Below are 25,789 nucleotides of genomic sequence, written 5' to 3' on the forward strand. Positions count from 1 at the left end.
CACACACACACACACACACACACACACACACACACACACACACACACACACACACACACACACACACACACTGGATTTGTTCCTCTTGCCGTGATGAAGCAGCGGCATATGCTGTGGCGGACACTGTGACCTGTGGTGACTGATTAAAACGGGAAACAAAGGCAGAGCTGAAGATGTCATTAGCAAGTCTGAAAGTCCTTATCTTCCACAACACAACAGGAGTCCTGAACTGCCGGCCCGCCTCACAGCTGCACTTAAGGCTCATTCTTAATTCAACTTTTCTGTGGTTTAGCCCGTCTGCCTATCTGGGGACAGATTTCCATTATTTTAAGTACTTTATTGCTTACTTTTTAATGGAGCTGTCAAATTCAAATAATACAGACAAAGAAAGTCAACTGAAATGACTTATAACTAGAATAAAAGGAATCTTTGGTGCATGATTCACATATTGATTTTTTTCTGGGATTCCCTTCTGGTGACGCAGGAAAATCTGTATTTTCAATAGTTGCATTGACACCTAACAGACTGTTACACAGTCCAATCCTCTTTTTATTTCTACACACTATCTGTCTTGCATCAGCCAAGGTGTCTGAAAATCCCGCACAGTCCTTTTATTGTCTCCAGTCATAACAACACCGGTGATATTATATTTTCTACTGTACACCTGTGGTTTGTCTGGGAGTAGAAACTAAAGCTGCTCCTTTGAGAATGCCAATAATACTGCATTCACATGGAATCGACCAGACTGCAAACCGGATTTCATTTTAGTGGACGAGAGCTGGACGGTGAAATTAGGTGAGGCCTGCAGAGAATACCGGAAACGGTAACTATCAAAGTACAAACATTTTTACTTTCTGCTGTCCGTTAGAGGAATTTCCGTCCTGATTCTACGTAGCTCCCTCACATACGGTGAACGTTGTTTAAATTGGAAACAACATCCCCATGGCATCATATTGTCACGTGTTTCATTTTTGCCGTGCTACTGCGTTTGTTTTTCTCTTGCCGTCCAGAAGGTGTTGTCTGATTCCATGTGAAGGCAGCATGCATCATATTTCAAATGGTATATTAAATGTGACTATTAGGACCAATTAGGTTATTATAAGTTGAGAGGAAACAACTGTTATGGGCTAAAAACAAACTCAGGGAAAAATAAATAAGTGGACCTTGTGCTAAGATCTTTTTTTGTCATATAGTGTCAAACGTCAGACATGAATCGTTGTGCTCAGTTAACATAAGCCCCATGCGCCCCAAGCAACAAAAAAAATAATAATCGTTTTTTAACTTAATTTAAATTGCTACAATACTGCAACCCTTGTGAGAAGAGACATGTAGTGTAAAAAAAAATAATAAAGTAACTGTTAAGTTTATGTACTTGCGTAATCTTCGTGTGTGTGTTATTAGTAGGTGGGATGTTGGTAGGTCCCTGAATCATGGAGTTGGAAAAACTCAGAGCCGTTTGAGGGAGCATTTTTGAGGAATCTTGCTCATATCATGCTGGATGTTCATAGTTATGATCAAAATATGTTATAAATGTGATTTTTGTTTTTCAATTATTTTTTTTCACAAAAAAATTCTGAAGAAATAAAATAACACAAGTATTATAATTAATTTGGAGTTCATACGACTACTTGAACTATATGAACACGGGGAAAAATAAGTAACTGGAACATGCAGCTTTCCCATTTACAAAGAGCACAGAATATATGCTTATTCAATTGGAAATAGTGTAACTTTCTAGATATTGAAGTATATTTCAATGTGACTGTAGCTCCCCGGGCGCCTCACAGCAGCACACTGTTACTTAATTACTAAGGATGTGTTAAATGCAGAGACCAATTTTGCCAAGGGGATTAATAAAGGATACTTTCTTTCTTTCTATTTATATGGAACCCTTTCCTTGAGGCTACTTTTTCATGCTATACAACTGACAGCTACCTAATGTGACACAAAAGCACTGAATTAAAGTGAGAAATGGTAGCTTAAAGCCAGTTTTGACAACACCAGTAAATTAGCGTTTGCTCGTGGAATTGAATGTGTATTGCACTGTTACTGGACAGTCTGGATTTAGAACATAGAGAGACAGACAGCTAACACAATTGTTTTAGCTTTTATCAGATAATATACCTTGCTAAAGAAGAAGACAAAACACTGTACGGGCCAAAATGCATCACGGCCATGCTAACATATGCTAACCTAGCTAAAAACAAAGAAGAAAAAACTGTTAATTTACCACATCCAATTATCCACTAAAATGACAAAAGGAACAAACTCAAAACACCGCAGCAATTTGAGTTTAATTTTACCACCAAGCTGCTGAGAATATATTTAAAACTCCTCGTTTAATTGCTGCGCACAGTGTCAATACGTCTCGCCAAAAATGCTATCAAGATAAATCCCTGTTCATGTCTTGTAGCTGCAGATTAAATGTCGCCCCTTCTGTTCGCCGGGACAGGCGGCAATGATTCAGAACGGCAACAATACCAATGTTTCAGAGGAGATTGGGCAATGAATCCTTCATGCTTTAGGCACTGCAAACTTCTAGCAGTGCCTTGTTGTGTTTTGCCAAACCATTTGTCCTTTCGGTAATGACCTCCAAGTCCAACAAAGTGGACATAAAGCAATAGCAGACGGACAGTGCGGACGCTCTGCTACTCACTCAATAATGAACCCAGCTAATCAAGTTAGCAACATGGCAGCCTGTATTCCATCTGTACGCAGCTAATGAATTGAAAGAGTGCTTTTTCTTTTGGACTCCACACCTCTTCCTTCTCTGATGGTTGGGGGGGTGCAGCCCTGTGACAACGTTGAGGAGCTAAACGCATCACCAGTTAATTAGACCGCTGAATGAATCGGGTTTTAGACCGTCTTTCGTCTCTTTGTTGATCCACCACTCAAAATGAAACAAGAATTACAATGCGGGCCGATGAGTAATTAGTTTGAGTAGGATGGAATCCCCACTCGCTTAACGCAATCAAAGAAGAGAATAGATGATGGATCGTGTGCATCTATTAGTGTGTGTGTGTGTGTGTGTGTGTGTGTGTGTGTGTGTGTGTGCGTGTGTGTGTGTGAGTGAGTGAGTGAGTGAGTGAGTGAGTGAGAGGCTTTAATCGTGTTACATTGTTCTGATAGGCAGGCTTAGTGCGTTACGTCGATTGTGTCAGAAGTGCTGTCTTCACATCACGGGACCAGTATGGAATGTGTAGAGTGTGTTCTTTGAGCTCGGAGTTGAGACGAAGCTTGGGTCCAAACTCAATCAAGTGGCAGATAATATGACACATTGTACACAGTGTACTTCCTCTCATCACGGCAAAAACTACAACAACAACAACAATAATAAAAAAGCGAAACGAATGCCCAGAGCAGGACAATGGACTCCTCCTTGTTTGGTTTTCTTTAAGAAGCAATTGCAGATTTTATTTGTACAATTAATAGCGTGTCATGTTTGACAAGCTGGGGATTTGCTTTGTGTCATCAGACCTGAGCCAAAATTCTATTTAAACTACCGGAAGCAGACGCTTTGATCAACTTGGAGTGTTACACTGACAGGGTTGGCACGATTTTGTCGCAAAAAAATGTCATTTTGCTCACTGCTGCTGCTGCTGCAAAAAGGTATTCTGGGAAATGCTGTCACTCCTGCTCATCACCAACGAGGGAAATTAGTCAGATGTAAAGAGATTAGGTTTGTATGTTAGCATAACACAAGGTCATGTCATGTTTGTGTTCAGCTCATGCAAAATGCTGAAAGAAATATATGTTGATTTGTAAATATGATACTTTGGCTCCAAGAATAACATCTGTAGCTGTAACACTCTAGTCCAGTTTATGAACAAATCCATATGGAAGAGTTATTTGTACGAGAAATGATTTGATCAATATGTTAAGTGATGATCAAATCCGGATTTACTCTGCTAAAAATGTTAGAATCTGTAGCCTTTCTCGAAGCACACCGTACACTTACAATCATGTCTCAAATTATCATCCTTGAGCTTTTATTGACCGTATTTATGAAAATGACACTGGATTAAGCAACATTTTTTATACGGCGGTAACAAATTAATTGCTTCATGTCCCCTTGACCTCCCTGTTGTTATTCTGCATGTTTATTATGAAGAGCAAGAAGAGGGATAATACTAGTGACAGCTGAAAACAGATACTATGGGTTCTCAAAATGAGGTCAGCTAACGTGAACATAATTACAGGAATGTAGTTATATTAAAAATAATGAGTAAGTAAAAACAGCTCTTCTTTTGAATTGGTAAACATTCAAGTAGAATTAGGGAATTATATTTAGCAATTACTTATTTTTTTCATTAACTTATGACCATCCGTGATGTTGTGTGGTTACAATCCTTAAAAAAGACAAGCTATAGTATTTAAAAGCTGCACTAATCAATCACCATACTACTAATGGATTGAACGACTTTGGGCAATATAATAGGGGTTGCTGGTAGTCACAAAACCTCAAAGAACCACCACCGAAGTCTGCAGTTCTTGGAAGCATTTTGGCGTCTTTCAGCTCATTGTTTTGGTTTTAGAACTCGCAAGTTTGTCAAGTTTCAAACTATTAAACATACCCCTCTACCGTCATCTTTGCCGCTTTCACATAAAACACTGCTTGGTTAGGTTCAGGAAAAGGCCATGATTTGGGTTTAAATAAGTACATTAGGGTTCAGGGTTATGGTTAGGTAGACTACGTTACGTACGCGACGTACCAACATAGCTAACTTGATAAACAATGTTGACTCCCCGAATGAGAGTCCTGTGTTTGCTTGAGCCATCCATCATCCCCGACCGGCATCCCAAACGGAACATGTCGCTCTTAATGCTACATAACTTCACTTCCTCCTTTACTTCCGCCATGACCATGGTCACAGAGAGCCTCATAGTTTGGGGCCACTGACCAAGCTGCTGTACTTGACGAGTTGGGAGAGAGAGCGGGCTGGCTGTAACAGCTTGATATAGTTATAATTTGTCAGGTTGGACACAAGAAGCCAAAACAAATCCAGTAATGCAACTTCAAATTGGACCCACGTCAAGCTAACCAGCTAGGTAGCTCTGTCTGAGAGAAACGTTGGTATGTTGAGCTCAGGTAGATGCAGCTCGTCCTTTCAGCAATCAATGTATTTAATCAATCAATGTATTAACGATGTCGCAAAATGATTTCCATTACTTATTGAAGATAAATGCTACACATAGTTCCTTTGATTATGCAGGCTCCCAGGTCAGGCTGTACACATCCAGCATTCGTACGCATTCACAGATATCCCTCAACAATTTTTGTATGTCATTGTATGTCTGTTTTTGTCACGTATTTTGCGGAATTAAGGTTATTTTTACCTAAACCTAAATCGCTCAAAGAAATGAATGAGTAACTTTTCGTAGGATATCCTATGAACCGTTGTATGAGGATACATTGACCAGATGTATGTATCTCTACCTCGTTGATATATGTCAATTGTGTGAGTTTATAAGAAAGCCACTATATAAATAGGTATGTCGCAGACAGTGTTGGGGTAGTTACTCAGAAAAAGTAACTAGTTACACGTTACTAGTTACTTCTGAAAATTGGAACTAGATTACTTTACTAGTTACTGCATTAGAAAAGTAACTTCACTACTAGTTACTTTACTTTCCATTTTTTTTAAGCAAATGTCCAAATGAACTCCAAAGTTACATGGACAAACATCATGGCCCTTTCATCACTTTATTTTCAATAATAATTTATTATTAATTTATATAATTTCCAATAATAATAATCGCGCGAGTCACACGACACTTCCTGCATGAACAATCTACCGTAAACGTCGGGTTACGAGCCGCTACTGCCTTCGGTCAGAGTCCCCGTTAGCTCCCCGCTGTAGCCGGCTGGGGCTCCTGCTAGCGCTCCGTCACTTCCCTGCTAACTTCCGCTAGCTCTCCGTTAACTTCCGCTAGCTCCCCGAAAACCACCGAAGGTAGCGGGACCAGGCTCGACACCCGACTTGGGCAGAGGGGTCGCGGGCAGTAGCAGCAGCAGCTCTAGCTAGCAGCTTGTTGCTACTGTTCATGCAGGAAGTGTCGTGTGACTCGCGCGCCACTAAAAGAGACCGTTTTGGACTGGTAAAAATGGCTTGAGTAACGCAGGAAAGCGCATTACTGAGGTCTAGTAAAGTAGTGTAGTTACCAATATTTTGAGTGGAATGCGTTACTTTACTTCGTTACCTATAATAGTAATATCGTTACTGTAATCCGTTACTTTGTAATTCGTTACCCCAACACTGGTCGCAGAGCTCTGTAGTATGTATGTGTGTGTTGGGTGAAGGAACACCGGTTTCTCTCACTCTTCTTAAACCGTGGTTTCAATCACAGAGTTGGATTTTGGACACAAATCAGGGAGTGTACCCGCCTGCGAGAGCACAGCTGACAGACGCGCGGGGTCAGAGTGAGCAGAAGAGGATCTGACAGGTGTGAGACAAAAAACACACAAACACACCTGATGCTTGTCATGCTTCCAGTCTCAGAGCCAAGCTTGCATCTCTCCAGCTGACTGGCAACGATCTGTCGCTCGGCTTCCAGCTCCCTGGTCAGACGTTCAAACTGCAACTCCTGCAAAGAGAGAGAGAGAGAGAGAGAGAGAGAGAGAGAGAGAGAGAAAGAGAGAGAAAGAGAGAGAGAGTCAAAACGTTCTATCTGCTTGTTTACGGTCCCGTTTACAATCATCCTGAACCTCACTTTTGGCCACCGTCGTCTCTGACACGTTCTGAATTGTTGTGAAATGGACTCTGCGGTCTGTGGCGGCAGAAGGGGACAGATATCGCTGTGTCTGCCACTGTTTCACGCAGAGAGGAGTGTAATGTGTCAGCACCAAGATAAAGCCGTCTCAAATGAGACATTGGTTATTCTGCGACTCGAAAAAAAAATTGCGAAACAGATGACGTTCTTGGGATGATTTTGTTCTTTTTTTTCACATGAAAGGTTTAGTCAAAATGCCTGTCTGACAAATCATCTACACACTCTATAGTGTGCATCCAGCTGGTATGAAGCACTTTGTCGGTCACATCTTCCCAGTTGAAGAACATGTTTTCTGCAGTGTAGAGGCCCCCGGAAGAAACACGGTCACCTTCATCCTAAAATGTGGGGCCTAAATCTAATTTCATATACTATACTTATATGAAAATGTGCATAAAACAGGTGGATGTATAAAAAACAAACGTGAGGAGATGTGTGTCCTTGGTAAAGCCGACACCTCTAAAAGGCTTTTATGTGTGAGGCTGCCTGTTCGGCTCCAGGCAAGTCTTGTTCACAAAAAGAAAAAAACAGTAACATTATCAGGTGTTACATAACGGAGGGGCGCACACCTGGACCAGTGACCCACAGGAGTACCCTGAAGCAGCTGTCTGAGTGTGACAAAAAACATCTACTGTAAAGGAGGTCATGCCAGGAAAGAAAAAAGGAAACAATGTAGAACATTTTAGGCGACGGGCAAGCCCTGATGAACATTTTTATGAAGATATACATCTTATAAAAAATGTAGATATTATCAATATGTGTAGGCAAACTATGACTTATGACACAAGAAAATACGTGAATGTGACCTCTTAAATTACTTTTACATACCATTTAACAATGACTGTGTTGCTGTTCAATGTGCAATGAATAACCACCAATTAACCGGTATGCAAACAAACCAACAGCTGATTATAGTATTTGTGTATCTGCTGCTGGCTGCGATCATTATAGCTGATTACACATAACTGATTTAACTAATTTGTGCAAAGAAGAGATGGAGAGAAAAAAAGAAAAAAAAATAATTAATCCATTTGTACATGGTTTCAAATGCAAACAGTGTCTGCGACAAAGGAGCAGCGGCCCTGAAATCATGATTTACATCTTAAATTGCTTTCTGACAGTTTTCTGGTGGGTTTCCAGATAATAAAAGTAATGGAATTATAATAAATCATGTGAGGACGGGAGATGTAATCAATCAATCAATCAATGTGTCCCCGGTCAGCATTTGAATACAAAGGGACTGCTCTGACAGAGATTGGCGCTCATCTAAAAGCTATAACATTCTGGATTCAAATCTGATGGAGCTCTGCATATTTCATTTGGTTTGGTGGGTCAATTGCTGAACATTTCAAAGTGAAATTGCACTAAGCGGTGATTCCGTTCATTTCAATTCAATATATTTTGCATAGCCCAAAATCACAAATCACAAATTTTATTGTGTGATGATCCAGGAAGTGACACAAGTGCGCATGCAACCGCCTCATGTTCTCTGTACCCGTCTGACACGTTGCGACACGGTGAACAAGGTGCGTGACAAATGGCTTGCTGCGTATCGAATGCTGACCCCTTGGGGAGCTCCTAGCCAAACAACGCGAGAAAGCTATCGCATTAAAAAAGTCAGCCTGCTCCATTGGCACGGACACGGCCTGGAAAGGGAACTTTATGGTAGTTTTAACACTTGAAACGCACTCAAAATATCACAAAAAGTATTAATCGTATTTATAATACGCAATGTGTGTTTCCATCTCAAGAGCGCTGACGGCCCCACCATAATAATACAATGGGATTAATAGGAAGCGTCAATGTAATAAATTCACAAACTGCAGATTTCACCGTAATTATGTATTTTCTTCTTGCTATTAAAGGGATAGCGCAGTGAAAGTATTATACTGGGGCTGGTACCTTGATTATTGATAAAACACCTGAACTATCCCTTTAATGGAAACCGTTAGCCATTACACATACACACACACACAGGATCATGGATTCTGCAGTTTATAAGACTCACTAATTACACTAACAATGGCAGGAAAATGAAAAAGGTTTCCTACAGACTTCTTGACACAGCATGCAACTACCAAACTGCAGAGAGGCTCCGCTGGAGAACACTAAATGTAACTTCTGTCAGCGGGAAACGTTGTGAGTGCAGAGCAGTCTGTTGATGCTAACATCCTGTAATGCTCACACACACACACACACACACACACACACACACACACACACACACACACACACACAGAGTGATCACTCGCAGATGAAAATACAGCTGCTACAAAAGAAAAGAAAAGAAGAAAAACAAAAAAAGTCACCTGGCTACATCAGGTTTTTTTTCAATAGTCAATAGATCAATAGTCACCGAGGATGAAAAAATAAAAAAATAAACTACTTTGAGGCGACATCGCCAGAGCAGATGTAGGGAGAGATGAAATGTTTTGTCTTTTGTTTGTTTGCTTGTTTGCCGCTGAGTGGCTCAGCGAGCTGACTAACTAGCTGTATGGCGAGCCGTGAGAATTCAGTCATAAGGCATCTTCTAAACACCCAAACAAAAGCAATCCCCCCTCCTCCCTTACTCTCCTCTCCCTCCAATTCAGGGCTGACAGGCAGACACCTGTTATTGCAGAGGGAGAGGAAACAGACCATGATGGGATGTATTCTCAGAAAAGAAAAAGTAAAGAATAAAAGAGATTTGGAAGTAGTGAGACCACATTACCTTCACATGGACCATGCTTCACAGAGAGGACACAAAATCACAGAGACTATCCCGCTTCTCTTTGCTCCCCATATGGTCAAAAAGCAACAACAACACTCGCTCTCCCTCCTCCAAACTCTCATCTGTCCCAGGTCAAACACAGCAAGTGATTAGAGGGACAGAAAGAAAGACATGGAGAGAGAGAGACTCCAGTGTCACTTGAGCTGACTGCAACTCAGCCTCTCTCTCTCTCTCTCTCTCTCTCTCTCTCTCTCTCTCTCTCTTTCCCCCTCCTCGAGGGGCCGCGAAACACACACACTGTGTTCACTGAGGCACAAAGGTCCCCATGGCAACGGAGCATTCAGAAGCCCTGTGGCATTATGTATGCAACGTTGCATCACAATGGCCCTCCCACCGGCCGACCCTGCCAAAAAAAGTCTGCCACTCGCCAGTCGCTCTCTGCCTCTCTCTCTCTCTCTCTCTCTCTCTCTCTCTCTCTATCTCTCTCTGACCACACCATCTGCACGTCTCCCTCTCCTCCCACCTCCCCCCCAAGCCACCACCACTGAAAAGCAAGGGGGGGGGGGGGTAATAGGAGAAGGAGGGAGAGACAGAAGATGGAAGGGAGGCACACACACTCAAAACAGTACACACATGCCTTCACACACTTGTAGGCCATATCCACAAGCTGACACACACACACACACACACACACACACACACACACACACACACACACACACACACCTAAACTACACTCAACCGTGGCCTGACAATATATATTTTTTGTTTGCACTATTGGCTGCAATTATTTGCACAGAGAATGTGAAAGCATGCAAAGAATCGTGGTAGTCCTCGACAACAAATTATATCATGCACAAGGAGGACTAGTGTTATTATTATAGTCCCATTTACAGATCATAAAGCAGGGTATGCTTTAGTGTGAGTTTACTTTGGTTGACAGGTCAAATATGGCAGATTCCGTTCACTGGTTGCAATGGCCAAGATGACGACGGCCCTAATCAAGCTGGTGACGGACAAATTTGCCGAGCTCGAGGCTTCAAAAGGGCAGTCCACAAACCAATGGGTGATGTCACGATGACTACATCAGTGACCACAGTCTGTGGTTCGGAATGATGATGTTTTGAAGTCTCTTTTCGCCACTTGCCTTTTTACAGGGACATAAAAGCTTCAAAATTCACAGAACAAAACGTAAAAATCTCTTCGGCTTGTGTTAGCTACAGACCATAATTTAGGCATCTAACCAAAAACCCTTTACAAAAAAACACTGACTTCAAGACAAGGGAATCGGAAGTGCAAATATGCTTACTCATTTCCAGCCTTTAGGACTCTTCCTGCAGCATTCTATGGTGAGCCAGAGAGTCCAAAAGAGACAAAGCCATCACATTAGCTTCTTATTTTTCACCATCCAGTTTTATATAACCTCCGTCTGCCAAAGTTTGAACTCCTCAAAAGGGATAGTTTGCAATTTAACCAGTGTTTTTGTCCAGCCAATGAAAGAACTAAGCACTAAGAACAATGCTTGACTGTTTTTCACTCCCAAATTAAAATATAAAATATATATTCTATATATATATATATATAATATATAGAATCATCAAACAAGCGGACATCAGTGAAGATTCCCACGAAAAAGCAACAACTATCTCTTACCTAGATGCAATCTGACTCCCAGTGTGACCCCATGGCTTCCCAACAGGCGCCACAGTCACTTCCCAAAGCACCATGAAGCCCAGTGAATAAAGTCCCCAACCCATGTCTAACATGTTTTCTGTTTCTTTTTTTCTTTCCTGTATCTGACGTATCCACTTCCCTCTTCCTGGAAGCCACAGTCTAACTAAACCAATCACGGCATCCCAGCAAATACATGCTGCACATGCAAAGAGCCTCCAGTCATTTCTTTATTCAAAATTGGCTTGGCTGTTTGACCGCAGACTGAGTGAACGCAGGTTTGATCACACAGATAGATGGGACATCAATTGAGCGTTTGGCTAAAACGAGATAGCTCAACGCTTTCAGTCTGCAACTTCAGGATGCAAATACACAGCAATTCTGAGCATGCAAGCGTGCACCGCATGAAGTATGCTGGGGTGGGATTAAAGGAGCACTCAGCAGATGTTACACATAAAGGTCAATTTACTCGTAACGAGGAGTACTGCTCGCTCAGCCTCTGAAAGCGGTTGTATAATGTCTTCTGTTCATCAAAAACCCTTCATCATCATCTCACACATGAGATCCACAAAAAAAGCCTGTAGGATGAACTGGCAACATGGAGTTTGAAAACGTGGGGAGTGTAGCAATCAGGAATGATGATTTTAGTTATAGGTAATGTAGGATCTTTACTTTAAGAGTTTTACCCATACCAGGGACAAACAAATCTGTAGATATCTTGAAATAAGATTTTTTTTAACTGTTTCATTCTATTCTTTTAGGGGCAGTCAGAACTCTGAAAACTTGGTTTAATTATCGAATAACAATGACATTAAATCTCACATCAACAACAGCTCCGGTTGAAGGTCATTACAAGTATATCAACATTTTCGCTAACGACGTGCAAATGCAATTATCTATTGATTTTTTAATGTATTTTCCCCACCAAAGCAGCCATTGATCTCCAGTCACTTCGATACAAGTAAAGCATTAAAATCGATTAGCAGACTTTGAAAACTTTACATCACCTTTGTGTGGAAATGCAGTTCAAAGGAGTATTCCAGAAATTCAGTATTGGACTTTTGAAACTTTTAAATTGGGGGATTCACAAAGACAGATAAGAAATAGAAAAAGGTCAATGGCTGACACACCAGTTATTTTGAGTCCCTTGTGTAGGTTAAGCTCCTTAAAGCCCTCAGTTTGGAATGCAGCCGTTCTGTTACAAAGGAGAGAGGAACAAGTCATATAGGTGTGAAGCTGGTGGATTCTACTTAGAATATTGTATTCAAACTACGTGTTTATTTTGATGGATCGCACAACATCGCAGAAAAAGAATGGAATCCAAAGAAAGTGATTCGTAATAAACAGGCTAATCATAGTTATTGAATAAAGATGAATGAACATTGAACTGTTTGCATGGTCAACTGACTGGTTTCAAAAGAAAAGGCTGATTGTTGTTGGTTATTTAGGTGACGAAACGTGTCACACATTGTTGCTCCGCCGCTATGTCGGCAGTAGAGGTATAATCACAGAGCTCAAACGACTTTCTTTAAAGCCAATTCATTCTTTCTTACTTATAAAAGTGACATCATCAAGTGACTGCGTACACACTTGCCGCCAACGCTGTGTGTTACACATCACACTGGCATGAGTGAGTAGTAAGCCCGCTGCAACGCTTGCAGTGGCACAATACACATATAAATGGTGCTGACCACCCTGCTCAGTTAATTTGAAAAGAGATATTCGTTCTACTCTCATTCTAGTTCTCTTTCACAGTACCTGCAGGACCTCTCCGGGCGTACAGTAGGAATAAGTAGTGCTTAAGTACAGCATCACCGAGTCCATCATACTTGTGGAAGAGAAGAAGTATGCCACACTCACTGGCCGAGTCTGGCTTCTCGGATTGGTGGGATTGTGCGCACGTGTGTGAATAATCGTAGCTTGATAAGCAATTAACTATGTCTTAATGAGCAGGTTCCACAATCAAGTGCCTGTCAACTGATTGCATTACTAAAGATTGGGCTCTGGTCTGAACGTGTTAATGGAGACGGAGGGGAAGCAGATAGAGAGCCACCAGAATTCAGGAGCAGGCTGGCCCCTGAAAGCCCATTAAAGCAATTAGTGAAGTAAAATAAATGACTGGAGGACAGTGGTGGGCTGCATAGTTGTAGTGTGTGTGTGTGTGTGTGTGTGTGTGTGTGTGTGTGTGTGTGTGTGTGTGTGTGTGTGCGCATGTGTGTGTTCTAGCTGTAGCTGTCTCCCCCTCTCTCTTACAGTGGGTAAAATGCTCTAATTGTGCCCGCCTGGCATTTAGTTGTTTCAGAAGGGGCCCTGTTCAATGAGAAAATGTCACGGTGGCTGTATAGCTAAGACTACTGCTGTCGGGAGCTATTGTTTTTTGGCCAGAAAAATGGCTAGGTACATCCAGTTGGTAACAAAGTTGTCCCGGAGGCAGAGGGAAACAAGCCAACACGAGAAGGAGGGGAGTGATGGAAAGATAGAGACCAAGGGAGCAAGTGAAATGAGATAAAGGCGAAAAAGAAAAATAGCGAGGGGGAAGACAGATTCGAGGAGATTTAGAGCTCTCCGGATACCAAAAGTACTTAAATGTTCATCCCAAACCAGACAGATTTGTCTTGTTTCCCCTGATAACTGCGGCTGTAGTTCCTGGGTTTCATTCCTTAAAGATATTGTGTCTCCACCCCACCCCGTGCAGCAGCGCCAATGCAGTTTAAAGCACACGGTAGGAGGCGTGAATTGTGTCTTCGTTAAACTCATTGTGCGCGCAAAATAAAGAAAAAAACAGCATCAAGTTAGAATTATTTATTCAAACTGCGGGGCGAATAAAAACCTTGAGGGCGAGGTAAACACCTATTGGGGAAGACTTATCCAGAGTTTTTCTCGGCACTGTTGCTTTAATTATGTTGAAGCACCTTGTGGCCTTGTTATTTTTGTCTCCTTTTATTGCCTGTTACTGGGAGCATTGCCGATTGACATTTCACTGCAAGTGCTGTTTGGAAAAGAGGAAATATGAGCAGCTCTGCCCAATAAAAAGTGTATTTTCACCGAATGGATTCAAGAACAAATGTTGGTACAAAATGTACGACTTAGACATGATGCTACATGATGCTACACAGCGTGTGGGGTGCTGTACTTAATGATTGATACAAGGTGATTCCTAAATGTAAATAGCAGTCTGCAAGTATTGTATCTTGCTTTTAGTTTTGGGATCAAAAACTTGTTTAAGAGCACATCAACGCTGATAATGGCTCATACAATGTCTCTGAATCAATTTAAATTGATTTCTGCTGTCTGTATTAATCTGCATGTAATGGAGGAGCAACTGTAGTCAACCTTCCTTCAGCAATGAATAGCCTCTCCTCAGCCTCTCCTCAGCCTGAATGGATGAATCATGGTACTGCACACATCCTAATGGCATTGGCCAACGGGTGTATTTTATTATTTTGTAAAATATACAGAAGTCTGATTGAGTGTTTTTTTAATACAAAGCCTCAACAATTGTATTTAGATGGAATTAATATATATAGTGATGAAGAAAATGACATTAATTGAGTTATACAGCTACCTGAGAACATTTCAAATGTCACAGATGGTACCCAGATGTACCCAAATGGCCAATTTGAAGATTCCGCCTTCACATGCAGCTACTAAAAACTCTGCAACGTTGCTCTTATTCACTTTATTAGCTCCAGTCTGTACAAAGGAGATGCAATCTGGTTAACTGGAGGTTTTGGGCTGCAACTGCATCATTCAAAAGGGATATTTTTTTTAAAAGTTACAGTAGTGTTAGGCGGTATTGAAATCTTTCATTTAGGCTGTGTTCCATCTCCATTTCCACTGGCCCAGTAACATATATACTGACGTTTACACCTCTGCATTGTGGAAGTGTGGGAATGAGCTTCACTGATAAAGGGGATGAGGAGGGATTGAGTTTTTTTAATGACAACAAGACCATGAATTGCAGTGTTTGCTGCATGGAGGCTGTATTCGACAAATAGGAGTTGAATATGGAAAGTGTAATTCTCAATCGAGCACGTGATAAGACGGCGAACATGTTGATCCCCACTTTTCTTAAGTAATAGAGAATTTCAAATTGTAATCCCTTACACTACTGAAAAACAAAACTAAGTGACGTGTTACTGGCCAACACTGGTGGAGAGCATTTCAAAGTATATCTTCGTCTTAACGGTTCTAATACTAAAATTATATAAATCTATGTTATGCTGCATTTGTGCTGACTATGGCAGGCTTAAACCCATTACAATACAAAGGGCCTGATCAACAAAAAAAAGGAAGTAGAAGAAAAAAAAAAATCCAATCATTCATGTTTGGAACCTTAACGTCAAAGAAATCTCAGAAGTCTACCACAGAAGCTGCACTTTGATCACGGATGGCTATTAACATGCACTTTTTGCAGAACTCTGTGAGAGATAAGCTTTAACTCAAGGCTGCGAGATAAGAGAGAAGATCAAGAATAACTAGAGACGAGAGAGGGCGACCCCGCCGTGATCCTCTCCATAGATGGCTCGTGTTGCTCTGAGGAAAGTTTTAGGCTCCTTGTGGGTAGTTTGCAGCTAACTTTATGCCCTCTGTTGCTTGATCCACTTGTTTGATTGGCTGTCTGAAAGGCTTATCCAGCTTGTGTGTGATTGGTTGCTTAATATCACACTCCAATCCCCAACAAGATGGCTGGTTAAAACGTGTTAAATGTGTTTTTGGTGCCGTGCAATTTTTGGTTAATCTTCGCAAACATTATTTTTTATTGTACATATCACTTCAACCTTCTGTTTGAGAATATGCCATTGGTTTTTGATGAAAAAATAGCGTGACCACTGTGGTCTTCACAAGGGCCACAGTCAAATATTGTAGGTAATTCAAATTAATAGAAATGTACTGTAAAGAAAATCATGAATCCAATGATGTTTGCAATGTGCCAGCTTGCACAGCCCAGTCATACAAGAAAAGGTCCAGGGGGCAAAGTCCAAACTTTAAAACATTAATGATATTTTTCCACAACTACTGTGTATTGTAGTATTTAATATTTTGTGTTGCAGTTGGGGAGTCATATTGAGACATTGTTATAAGAAAAGAAAAATAGAGAAAGAAAAATCTGACAAAACTCTGAGAGTATTGGCTTAATGATACAACCTTTGAATTTTCTGTATCTGTGGATGAGGGGTTGAAAAAAAAAAAAAAAGAAAGAAAAAGAATTGGGTGGGAAAACAGAACTGAGAGACAAAAATCCTCAGCGCTCGTTCATGCGTGAGCTGAAATCCTGGTTACAGCATCTGTCTATTTCTTCATTTGCCTGTAATAAAATAATCAACATCTACCGCGAGACTTATCCTCATCAAATATAAAGTATGGTATCTTCTTCTTTGCAGTGTCTAACGTCTGCTCGGCTCTCTGCATAATGTTACTCGCAGGGCTGAACTCAAAGTCAAGCGCTGTAATCAACTCTGCCACCCGACGGGAAGTAGTCAGGCCCAATCAAAAGAAACACAGATAGAAGAATGGAGGACACACACAAGCTTGTCATTCCCTTGTCAACTGTTCTTTTTCCGAGGCAGGTAGTAGAGAGAGAGACAGCTATACAGGGAAAGATGGGAGAGAGAGACAAGAATGGGACCGAGCTGCAAAATATAAGAAAACGTTTGCCCTTTCCGAGCCCGCCCACAATGTACTGCTTCTCCTCCCCGTCACACTGCTTTCCGGTTTCAGCGACAGACATCTAACAGCATAAAAAAAAATGTCTCCCTGAAACTGGCAGAAAACACACATGAATGCAAATATGTATGCACTCAAATGTGAGCTGAACTTCTCCTCCGAACAGGGACTGTCCAATCGTAGCTTAGCAACCGTAACTAGGCACAGCCGGTTTGGGGATTTGTTCTGCATGTACATTGGGTTGAACTAAGAGATAATTTGTACTTAAAAGGTGTTTCTCTTTCTAAAAGGCCCTCAGCCTGTTGGAGTGTTACATGTGCAAACAGACAGCCTCAGTCATTAAACATGACATCCAGTGGCGTTTTCTTTGTGGAAACAAATGTCAATGCAACCACTTTGGGCAGATGCAAAACCAGAGAATTGTGCAATTTTCAATCTGAAATAATCAGTGGTGGACCATCAGGGCCTGCTAAGCCTTCTCTGCTGGCCTAAACAGAATCACAAAGTTTTTCATTTTATAATTTAATTGTTTTTCAAAAAAGCACTACATGTATTAAAATCATTTTACCCTATGTAACAGGACGTCATGGAGGACACCAGAGTTAGTGCAGCGTAGCAATCACAGGCAGAGTCAGTTCGGCTCAATTCTCCACCTTCACAAAGAGGAGAAGCCTCTCTTCTCCTCTCATCGCCTGTCCTCCTGCTCCGTTCCCCTCCTTGGCTCTTGTAAGCCTCTGATGAGGGGGATCTGGGTCAGGTGTGTCTCGTCCCACACCTGATCCCAATGCTCTCCTGACGAGTGGGTGGAGCCTTCTGGCTGCAATGTAGATTCCATCCACCACACCTCCCCTCAGGCCCTTACACACCCCTCCCTTCAGTTCTGGCCTAGTGGTGGGGATTAGGATCAGCACTTTGTCCCCTGGTTGGAACTCCCGAGGTTGGGCCCCCCTATTGTAGACTCGCCTTTGTGCTTCTTGACCTTGAACCATGTGTTCCCTCACCATTGGCCATACGTCCTTCATGTGAGCCTGCATCTTCTCCACAGGGCTCCGATGAGGACTTGGTTGCTCCTCCCAGGCTTCTTTTGCTATGTCGAGGAGACCTCTGGGCTGTCTCCCATACAGCAGCTGAAAGGGGGAGAAGCCAGTGGACGCTTGAGGAACCTCCCTGATTGAAAACAGAACATAGTGCAGAAGCTGGTCCCAGATACGGCCATCTTCATCAACAACCTTCTTCAACATTGACTTCAACGTTTTGTTAAAACGTTCAACTAAACCATCAGTTTGTGGATGATAGACAGAGGTGCGAAGCTGTTTTACCTTGAAAAGCCAGCAGAGGTCTTTCATTACCTTGGACATGAAGGGGGTGCCCTGGTCCCTCAACATCTCCTTGGGGATTCCAACTCTGCTGAAGAAATGGACTAGCTCCCGAGCAATCGTTTTTGTGGTCATGTTCCTCAGGGGAATGGCCTCAGGGTACCTTGTTGCATGATTTAGTATCACCAGAATATACTGATGTCCCCTAGCAGACTTTACCAGGGGCCCCACCAAGTCCATAGCAATGCGGGAAAACGGCACATCAATTATAGGGAGAGGTATGAGGGGACTTTTAAAGTGGGGCTTAGGGCTCATCTTTTGGCATTCAATGCAGGTCCGACAATAGTCCTCTACTGCTCTTACCACTCCTGGCCAGTGGAATCTGCTTGCAATCCGCTGCCTTGTCTTCTCAACCCCTAGGTGGGCCCCCAGGACATGGCTGTGGGCTAGGTGCAACACTGTGGAAACATATGGTATGGGGACAACCAACAAGTCCCTCCTATGGCCTTCTGTCTCTTTAGTATAGTACAACAGTTTATTTTTGATTGTAAAACACGGAAAGGTTAGCTTACCCAGCCCTGGAGCTAATTTCCCCTCGATTTCCATGACATTGCTACGTGCCGGCAGCAGATTAGGGTCCTCTAGCTGGGCTGTTCCGAACTAGCCCTTCGAACTTGGCGGCAAGTCCTCCGCCCCACCATCTGTGCCTGATCCCGACGGGAAGGCAAAAGCTAAGTTGTCCAGGGTTCCCTCTCCATTGGAACTTTGGTTACCCCTTTTTCTTCAAGGGCTGCACACACCACTTTAGGCGTACCTTTCCCCTCACGGCTTCTTAGTTTAGACCCAGGCTTGCTTCTTGGTGGACACTTTTGGTTGTCCTGCTGCAGCCGGTCATATAGGGGGCAATCACGACCCACCAAGACTGGGACCGGGAGAGATGGGACCACCCCGACTGTCAGATGCCTTTGACTGTCGTGAGACTGATGACCCCTGTGGGATATTCTTTGGTGTCTCCATGTACGCAGGACACCGGCACCATCGCACTAGACCTGGCTGGTTCCAGGAGATGGGGTTGGACGAGGGACACCACACTGCCGGAGTCTACCAGGGCTACTGCATCCCTCCCATTTACTTTGACAGGCATCATACGGGCTGGCGAGGTTTCCTGCACCCAGCAGGAGGCGAGCACGTGACAAGGTCTTGCACCCGACGAGTCGGCCGTGGGCATCGGTTCATCCTTCCCTGGACAGTCCCAAGATATGTGGCCTGGCGCTCCACATTCAAAGCAGCTCCTTAGATCATTTGTTGAGGGTGGTCGCCTTCGTCTTGGACCCTCCAGTTCATGCATCCTCCTAGCCCTTGGTACCTCTTCCCTGGATTTCCGGCTCCCCTCAGGCTCTGCTCACGTTGTTCTTAGCAATTCGGCTGTAACTCTCTGGCTCTCCACCAGGCAAACCAGATCATCTAGGTTGGCTGGGTTCTGCTGACTGGTCACTTTCTTGGCCTCATACGGTAGAGACCGGATGTATTTGTCCATCATGATCCTCTCCAAGACACTTAGTTCCTGTGGGTCAGATGTCAGCCAAGCTTTGGTTACCCGACCGAGGTCATACATTTGAGCCCTGGCTGTCAATTCGGGTTTAAACCTCCAGTCTTGGAAAGTCTGAGCTCTTGCTGCTAAACTGTAGCTGTACCTCGCCAAGATTTCTTTTTTCAAGACTGGGTATACCTTGGACTGGTCTGGAGGGAGGTCGAGGTATGCCTGCTGGGCCGGACCGAGTAGGAAAGGCCCGACCAGATCTGCCCAGGAGTCGTCAGGCCAGCCCTCCCTCTTAACAGTGCGCTCGAAGGCTGTCAAGTAGGCCTCTACATCGTCGCTCTCGGTCATTTTGGGAATAAAACGACTAGGGTTGGGCTGCCTGGTCTCCTCCATTTGTGCTGGAGGGGTGGCCGCCAAACACTTCTGGACCTCTGCATGGAGAAGGGCGTTGTGCTGTCGTTGCTCTTGAAACATTGTCCGGTGCAGGGTCTGCTGTTCAGCAGAAATGCGCACCCACTCTCGCACTAGATCTTCCATTGTTTGACTGCTACGCCACCACCAGGGTCCTTGCCCACATTCTCCACCAGTGTAACAGGACGGCACGGAGGACACCAGAGTTAGGGCAGCGTAGCAATCACAGGCAGAGTCAGTTCGGCTCAATTCTCCACCTTCACAAAGAGGCGAAGCCGCTCTTCTCCTCTCGTCGCCTGTCCTCCTGCTCCGTTCCCCTCCTTGGCTTTTGTAAGCCTCTCTGACGAGGGGGATCTGGATCAGGTGTGTCTCGTCCCACACCTGATCCCAATGCTCTCCTGACGAGTGGGTGGAGCCTTCTGGCTGCAATGTAGATTCCATCCACCACACCTCCCCTCAGGCCCTTACACCTATTAGCTTATTTTCTCATTGCACAGCTCCTGTGTTCCTCTGTTGCTCTGCAGCTGCTTGTTAACCCTCTGGAGTCATTTTCTTGATTTATTCTTAAATTTGGAGAGCATTCTTAAATTCACCTTTTTAAAGGCACTTGCATATGATAGATACCCATGTGTTTCACATCTAAAAGTACAAAACAATCTCAGCTCTCTATAGAATGAGGCACCATTGTCCTAACGCACAAGTGTAAAGAGATAATATGGCCCTAAAGCTGAAAAATGTAATCTCGATTTCAGAAATTCTTCATATCTCTTGTGAAAACATACCTTTACTCAGATGGTCGAACTGTTTTGGTGCTTTAAATTGGTTTACCAAAGGTCTTATGCTGCATTCACACCAAACGCGGCGCAATCTTTCGTGGCGCGTTTAGTGCTTCAGTTTACTCGCGCGAGTGAAACGAGGGTGTTCATACCAAACACGGCGAAGGGGGCGTGGCTTATCGTCGTCACTTCTCCCCGTGAAAAAGAGTTATCTTTTCCGCTATCGACCATGGAATAAATAACCACTAGTTCTGCTTTATACTTGTTGTGGAAGTCCCAAACATGTCGAAACGTCAAACACCCTCGTGTTTGGGTTCATAACACCATCCGTAGCCGCACACAGCTCGGTGAATTTCACCGACTCCTCCAGGAACTGCGCCTGGCTTATCTCCGTAAAAACACCGTTACCGTTTCTGCCATCCACCATGGAAATAACCACTAGTTCTGCTTTATACTTGTTGTGTAAATTCCACATACGTTGGAACATCAAACTCCATGGTGTCTGGGTTCATAGTATCATCCGTAGTGCCACAACAGCATCTGAATGACGGCAGTGATTCAACAGCGGCAAGACAAAACAACGTTTTTTTGCAACCTATCGCGTCTGTGAATTGACTTTGCATGTAATCTGGTCGCGGGATTAATTTGCACCGCGTTTGGTGTTAACGCAGCATTAGGTTCACAAAAGCAGTGGAATATATGAATAAAATGGTAGACACGTAAATAAATGTCTAAAACCAAATTCATTATTATATGGTGGGGATGATGTGCTGTGGCTGGCGTTGTGGCCTGCGGTGGTGATCTGTTGGCAGGCAGACGGACTGGGAGGGTGCTGCAGCGATGTTGCATGTTGTCCTCAGGACCCTGGCAGCTGTGAATCCTCTCTGTAAAATACATTTATACTAGTCAATATGAGTTCACTGAAAGAAAGTAACGATTACACACCGACACGTAACAAAGATCCAACACTGACTATGCTCAAGACACTGCATGAGCTAGCTACATGCCAACATTGCTAAAGCTACCGGTCCCGTTACTAACGTGAATATGCTATTGCAAAGTTCAGTAAATACACTTACCCATCTTCGAATGGATCCCTTTGCTTGGCGTTATCCTCTTCATCGCAGGAATCGTATGCTTTAGGCTGTGAAGCTGTGTTGTGCTCTCAAAAAATAGCTCAGGCTAAACTAGAAGCTAGAAGCTACCTTGACTCTCAGGCTGAATCCTGAGAAACGGATTAGCAGGTGGTGATGTATGTGGTAAGTGGACCGCATGAGACATGCAGCAGGACTCTTGAAGCGCACATTTAGAGGAGACAACGAGGAGGACGTGAGTGACTCTCCGCTGTTGACAGCACTGAATGCGCAGGTAAAAAATCCACAGCCCACCAATGAATTTAATGCCTTGCATCAATCAACAATTCGCAGAACCACTAAAACCACACTTCTGTCTGCTGCCAGCAGGCGGGGCTTTGCCTTTACCCCCCTGTGTGAGAACGCAAGCTTGTAGGTAACCAGATGTGTAGAAGAAGTGGTCGTAGCTATCGTGACCCGTTGGTAGACTTCTATACAATAAAAATATATTTTTGCAACCGGAGGAATCGTCCCCTGATGGCCATATATGTGAGAATGCTGTTCATAGACTTTAGTTCAGCATTCAACACCATCATCCCACAACAACTCATCTGCAAACTTGACCAGCTGGGGCTCAACACCTAAACATAATTTCAGGTCCTCTGTATGTTTGCACAAATGGAGGAAGTGACAATAAAACTGACTTTGACTTTGATATAGCGAGAATGCAAGTTTAAGACACTTCAGCATTGGCTACACTTTTCAAAACCAGAGGTTGCATCCTGCATACAAATGAACATACCCATATTTACACAAAAATATATTCAGATACAGCAGCATTGCATAGGTGAAATAAGACATATCGTCCTATTTCTGCTATGGTGCTCTGGCCTGGAGTCTTCCTTCAGCTGGAAATAACACACAGAGTGAGCAAGAGAGAGAGCGAGAGGGAGACAAAGCGTGAGCACACACAACTCCTCCCTCCTCCCTTACATATTCAACTTTTTCTTCATGCATAGGAAGTAAAACAAAATAAATATTTGATACACTTTGAAACCACTTCTTATGAATATCCAACTATGTTGGGAACTTTGAAGAGAACTATATTTGGCAATTTAATGAGATAGCCGATGCTAAACAAATTTTAATTAATCCTTAATAAACAAATTAAGGGAGTAGCGGCAAGTGGGGGGAGGAAAAGCTGGTAGAAGCCATCATTATTATCGCCAGGCCGCTGTAAGGAAACACAAATAAAAGAACCTGTAAAAAACAAAAGGAATGAAACGGGAAACAGTTCACCAGTATTTATATAATGATTGTTAGTAGGTGAAGAGAGGAGCTGAGCCGAGTTTAATTAGGTGCACAGGGAAAATGAAGGTATCGTTTCAGATTGCCTCTGTGTAAACGGCTTTCAGTTTGGATTCAGACCAGTTGTAGGTCAGACCTGAGAGAAGCATTTTTCCTGCTGCGCTGCCAATTAGAGTGAACTGTTCCAGGGAGAACCATGACACACATTAATTTGTGCAGAAACACAACAAAAGAATCCGATTTGATAACCGATAGAAAGCCTTTGTGATAGATTTCCTTCTCAGTGTTTGTTTGCCCCAGTGATGGTCCTTTGTCTGGACCGCTTATGTTCACCAACTTTTTGATCTTTTCATATTTTCTTCTCTGATAAGCTGACGAATGTAACCACATCCCTTTTCCTGTCTGACATTTGACTCATGTTGTTGGAAACGTAAGGTCGTAGCAGTAATGCGATGTGGGATAAACAGAACAAGAACTCATGGTTGCTCCCTCTAAGGAGAACGATGATAAGCTGTATCATCATTTTGTGTTTATCCTTACAAATATAATTGCATGTCAGGTTTGGTTGACTGCAGTCTTGTAACATTATCTAACTGGTATTCTTACACAAATAAAAATCACAGTGGGGGTAAAGTAATTGCACAATTTCTCAATTTAGCTAGTTATTTACTATTATGACTAGTATGTTGATGGTTTGCACAAGCCAATATCGGTGTTTGCAAACTGTCTAAAGCATCAGTCCTAAGCATTTGATTGGCTACTTCAACCACATCGCAGCAGACTGCCTCGCACTGAGGTTTGTAACTCCGTAACTGGACCTCCGCGAACCATTTTAAAGTCAGGAGAAGGTCTTATTGAAGCAGAAGTCCACTAAGGGAAACAGAGAAGGTCTTGAAGAATGATATGTAGATTACATTCAAAAGGGTAAGTTTGGGTAAGTTTGGATAAGCGGTGCTTTGAACTAGTGCTAATGTCCGCATGCTAACATTCTGACATCAGCAATGCCAACACAATGACTGTAAGCAGGTGTGTTGTTTACATGTGCTGGAGATTAATATGGCCCTGGTCCGATTTGGGCAGCAGCAGGTGAAATCCCACTACAAGATTGAGATTTTTACTTTTGTTTTCCCAGACAATATGTTTCAGATGCAGCTCCCTCTGCTGCAGCGGTTGTCAGCGATGTTGGATCAGGTGCAGCAGAGTATGTTTTATGTTCCCTCCTGTATGTGTGCCTCTAAAAAAGAATATAAATAGTGCACACTTTTTTAGGTCTGCTGTCTTCACTGTCTAACACTTCACTGGGACTAAACTTTGGTATGATCACATGCAACTGGAATGTTTCGCACTAATAAGACCGAAAATTATTATTATTATTATTATTTACAAACAAAGGATTGTGCTGTAAAATGTGCCAAAAGCGCCAAGTGCCAAAAGCTGCAGTTCGTCAAATGACCACTTAAATGTGACATCACAGAGACTACGTCCATGTTTGTACAGTTTTAAACAAACATTCAACATCTTCATATTTCAGCAAAGACTGGATCGTCAAATGTTACCAGGCTGCCAGTGAACAGACAACTAATCAATACAGTGTGCCACTTTCAAGTCATCCCTCATTCAACAAGACAATGTGTCAGATTTTTCTAACAGGCGTGTCTCATGTCGAATTGGAACTTTTTCAGAGCTAGCGCTCCCCCCGGCGGCACATGTGTTGACGGCAGAGATGATGAACGACGCAAGGACAAAAAGCTGACAGATGTGATAAACACGACGTTGAATGGCTAATCAATCTCATGTGGGTAGAAGGAAGCAAAGGGGAAAAGAGCAGCAGGGATCACCTGGTGTGAGTCAGCAGAGGCAAAATAATCTGATTGGCAGTGTGTGTGTGTGTGTGTGTGTGTGTGTGTGTGTGTGTGTGTGTGTGTGTGTGTGTGTGTGTGTGTGTGTGTGTGTGTAGACTTGGGTATGGGAGGGTTGTCACAATTAATGAAGACTTCTTGGTGCATTGCCTGAAAAACTCCAGAAAATCACATCCTCGCTTCCTGGTTACAAACACTGGCACACGGCCCAAAACATATTGAATAATTGCACGCTGCAAAGACAAGTATGGAAGGATGTGACAAATGACTGGCTTGAGAAATAATAATAACTTCACTGGGGCGCAGGGCGAAATATAGTGACTCCAAGAAGAAGGGAGAGAGAGAGAGAAACTATCTGTTTGTCTTCACTTTCTTCAAATAGCTGACACTCCTTCCATTCTTGTCTCCTGCTTTTTCTGTGCGTGTGTGTGTGTGCGCACATGACCTGTGTGTGTGTGTGTGTGTCCTTGTCCACATGACCTACTTAGACGAGGAATGGACCTCGAGAAAAAAATTGAAGTAACTCACAGGAGGTTGCAGACTAAAACATGCAGAATCTCTCCTTTTTCACTCTCAGCATTTTCACCGGCTATCTTTAGCATCTGCTGTACAGGGTACATCTTATAGTACTCAAGGGCGCACACAGTGTCCACAGTATCAAGTATCCGCTTGCAATGTGCACCCACCTGG

At 43.0% G+C, this 25,789-nt stretch overlaps 1 protein-coding gene across 2 annotated transcripts in view; it reads right to left on the minus strand.

Moving 5' to 3' along the window:
• ctnnd2b (catenin (cadherin-associated protein), delta 2b) overlaps positions 1-25,789 on the minus strand; it is a gene marked incomplete at both ends in the record, with an annotated part of 125,004 nt that overhangs the window by 97,038 nt on the left and 2,177 nt on the right. For both annotated transcript variants that reach the window (XM_079225404.1, XM_079225403.1), the window contains one exon: positions 6,473-6,585. In XM_079225404.1, coding sequence (XP_079081530.1) covers positions 6,473-6,585 — 113 coding nt within the window. The remainder of the gene's footprint in view (positions 1-6,472; positions 6,586-25,789) is intronic.

This window comes from Taurulus bubalis (assembly GCF_910589615.1).
Source record: "Taurulus bubalis genome assembly, chromosome: 1".
NCBI lineage: Eukaryota > Metazoa > Chordata > Actinopteri > Perciformes > Cottidae > Taurulus > Taurulus bubalis.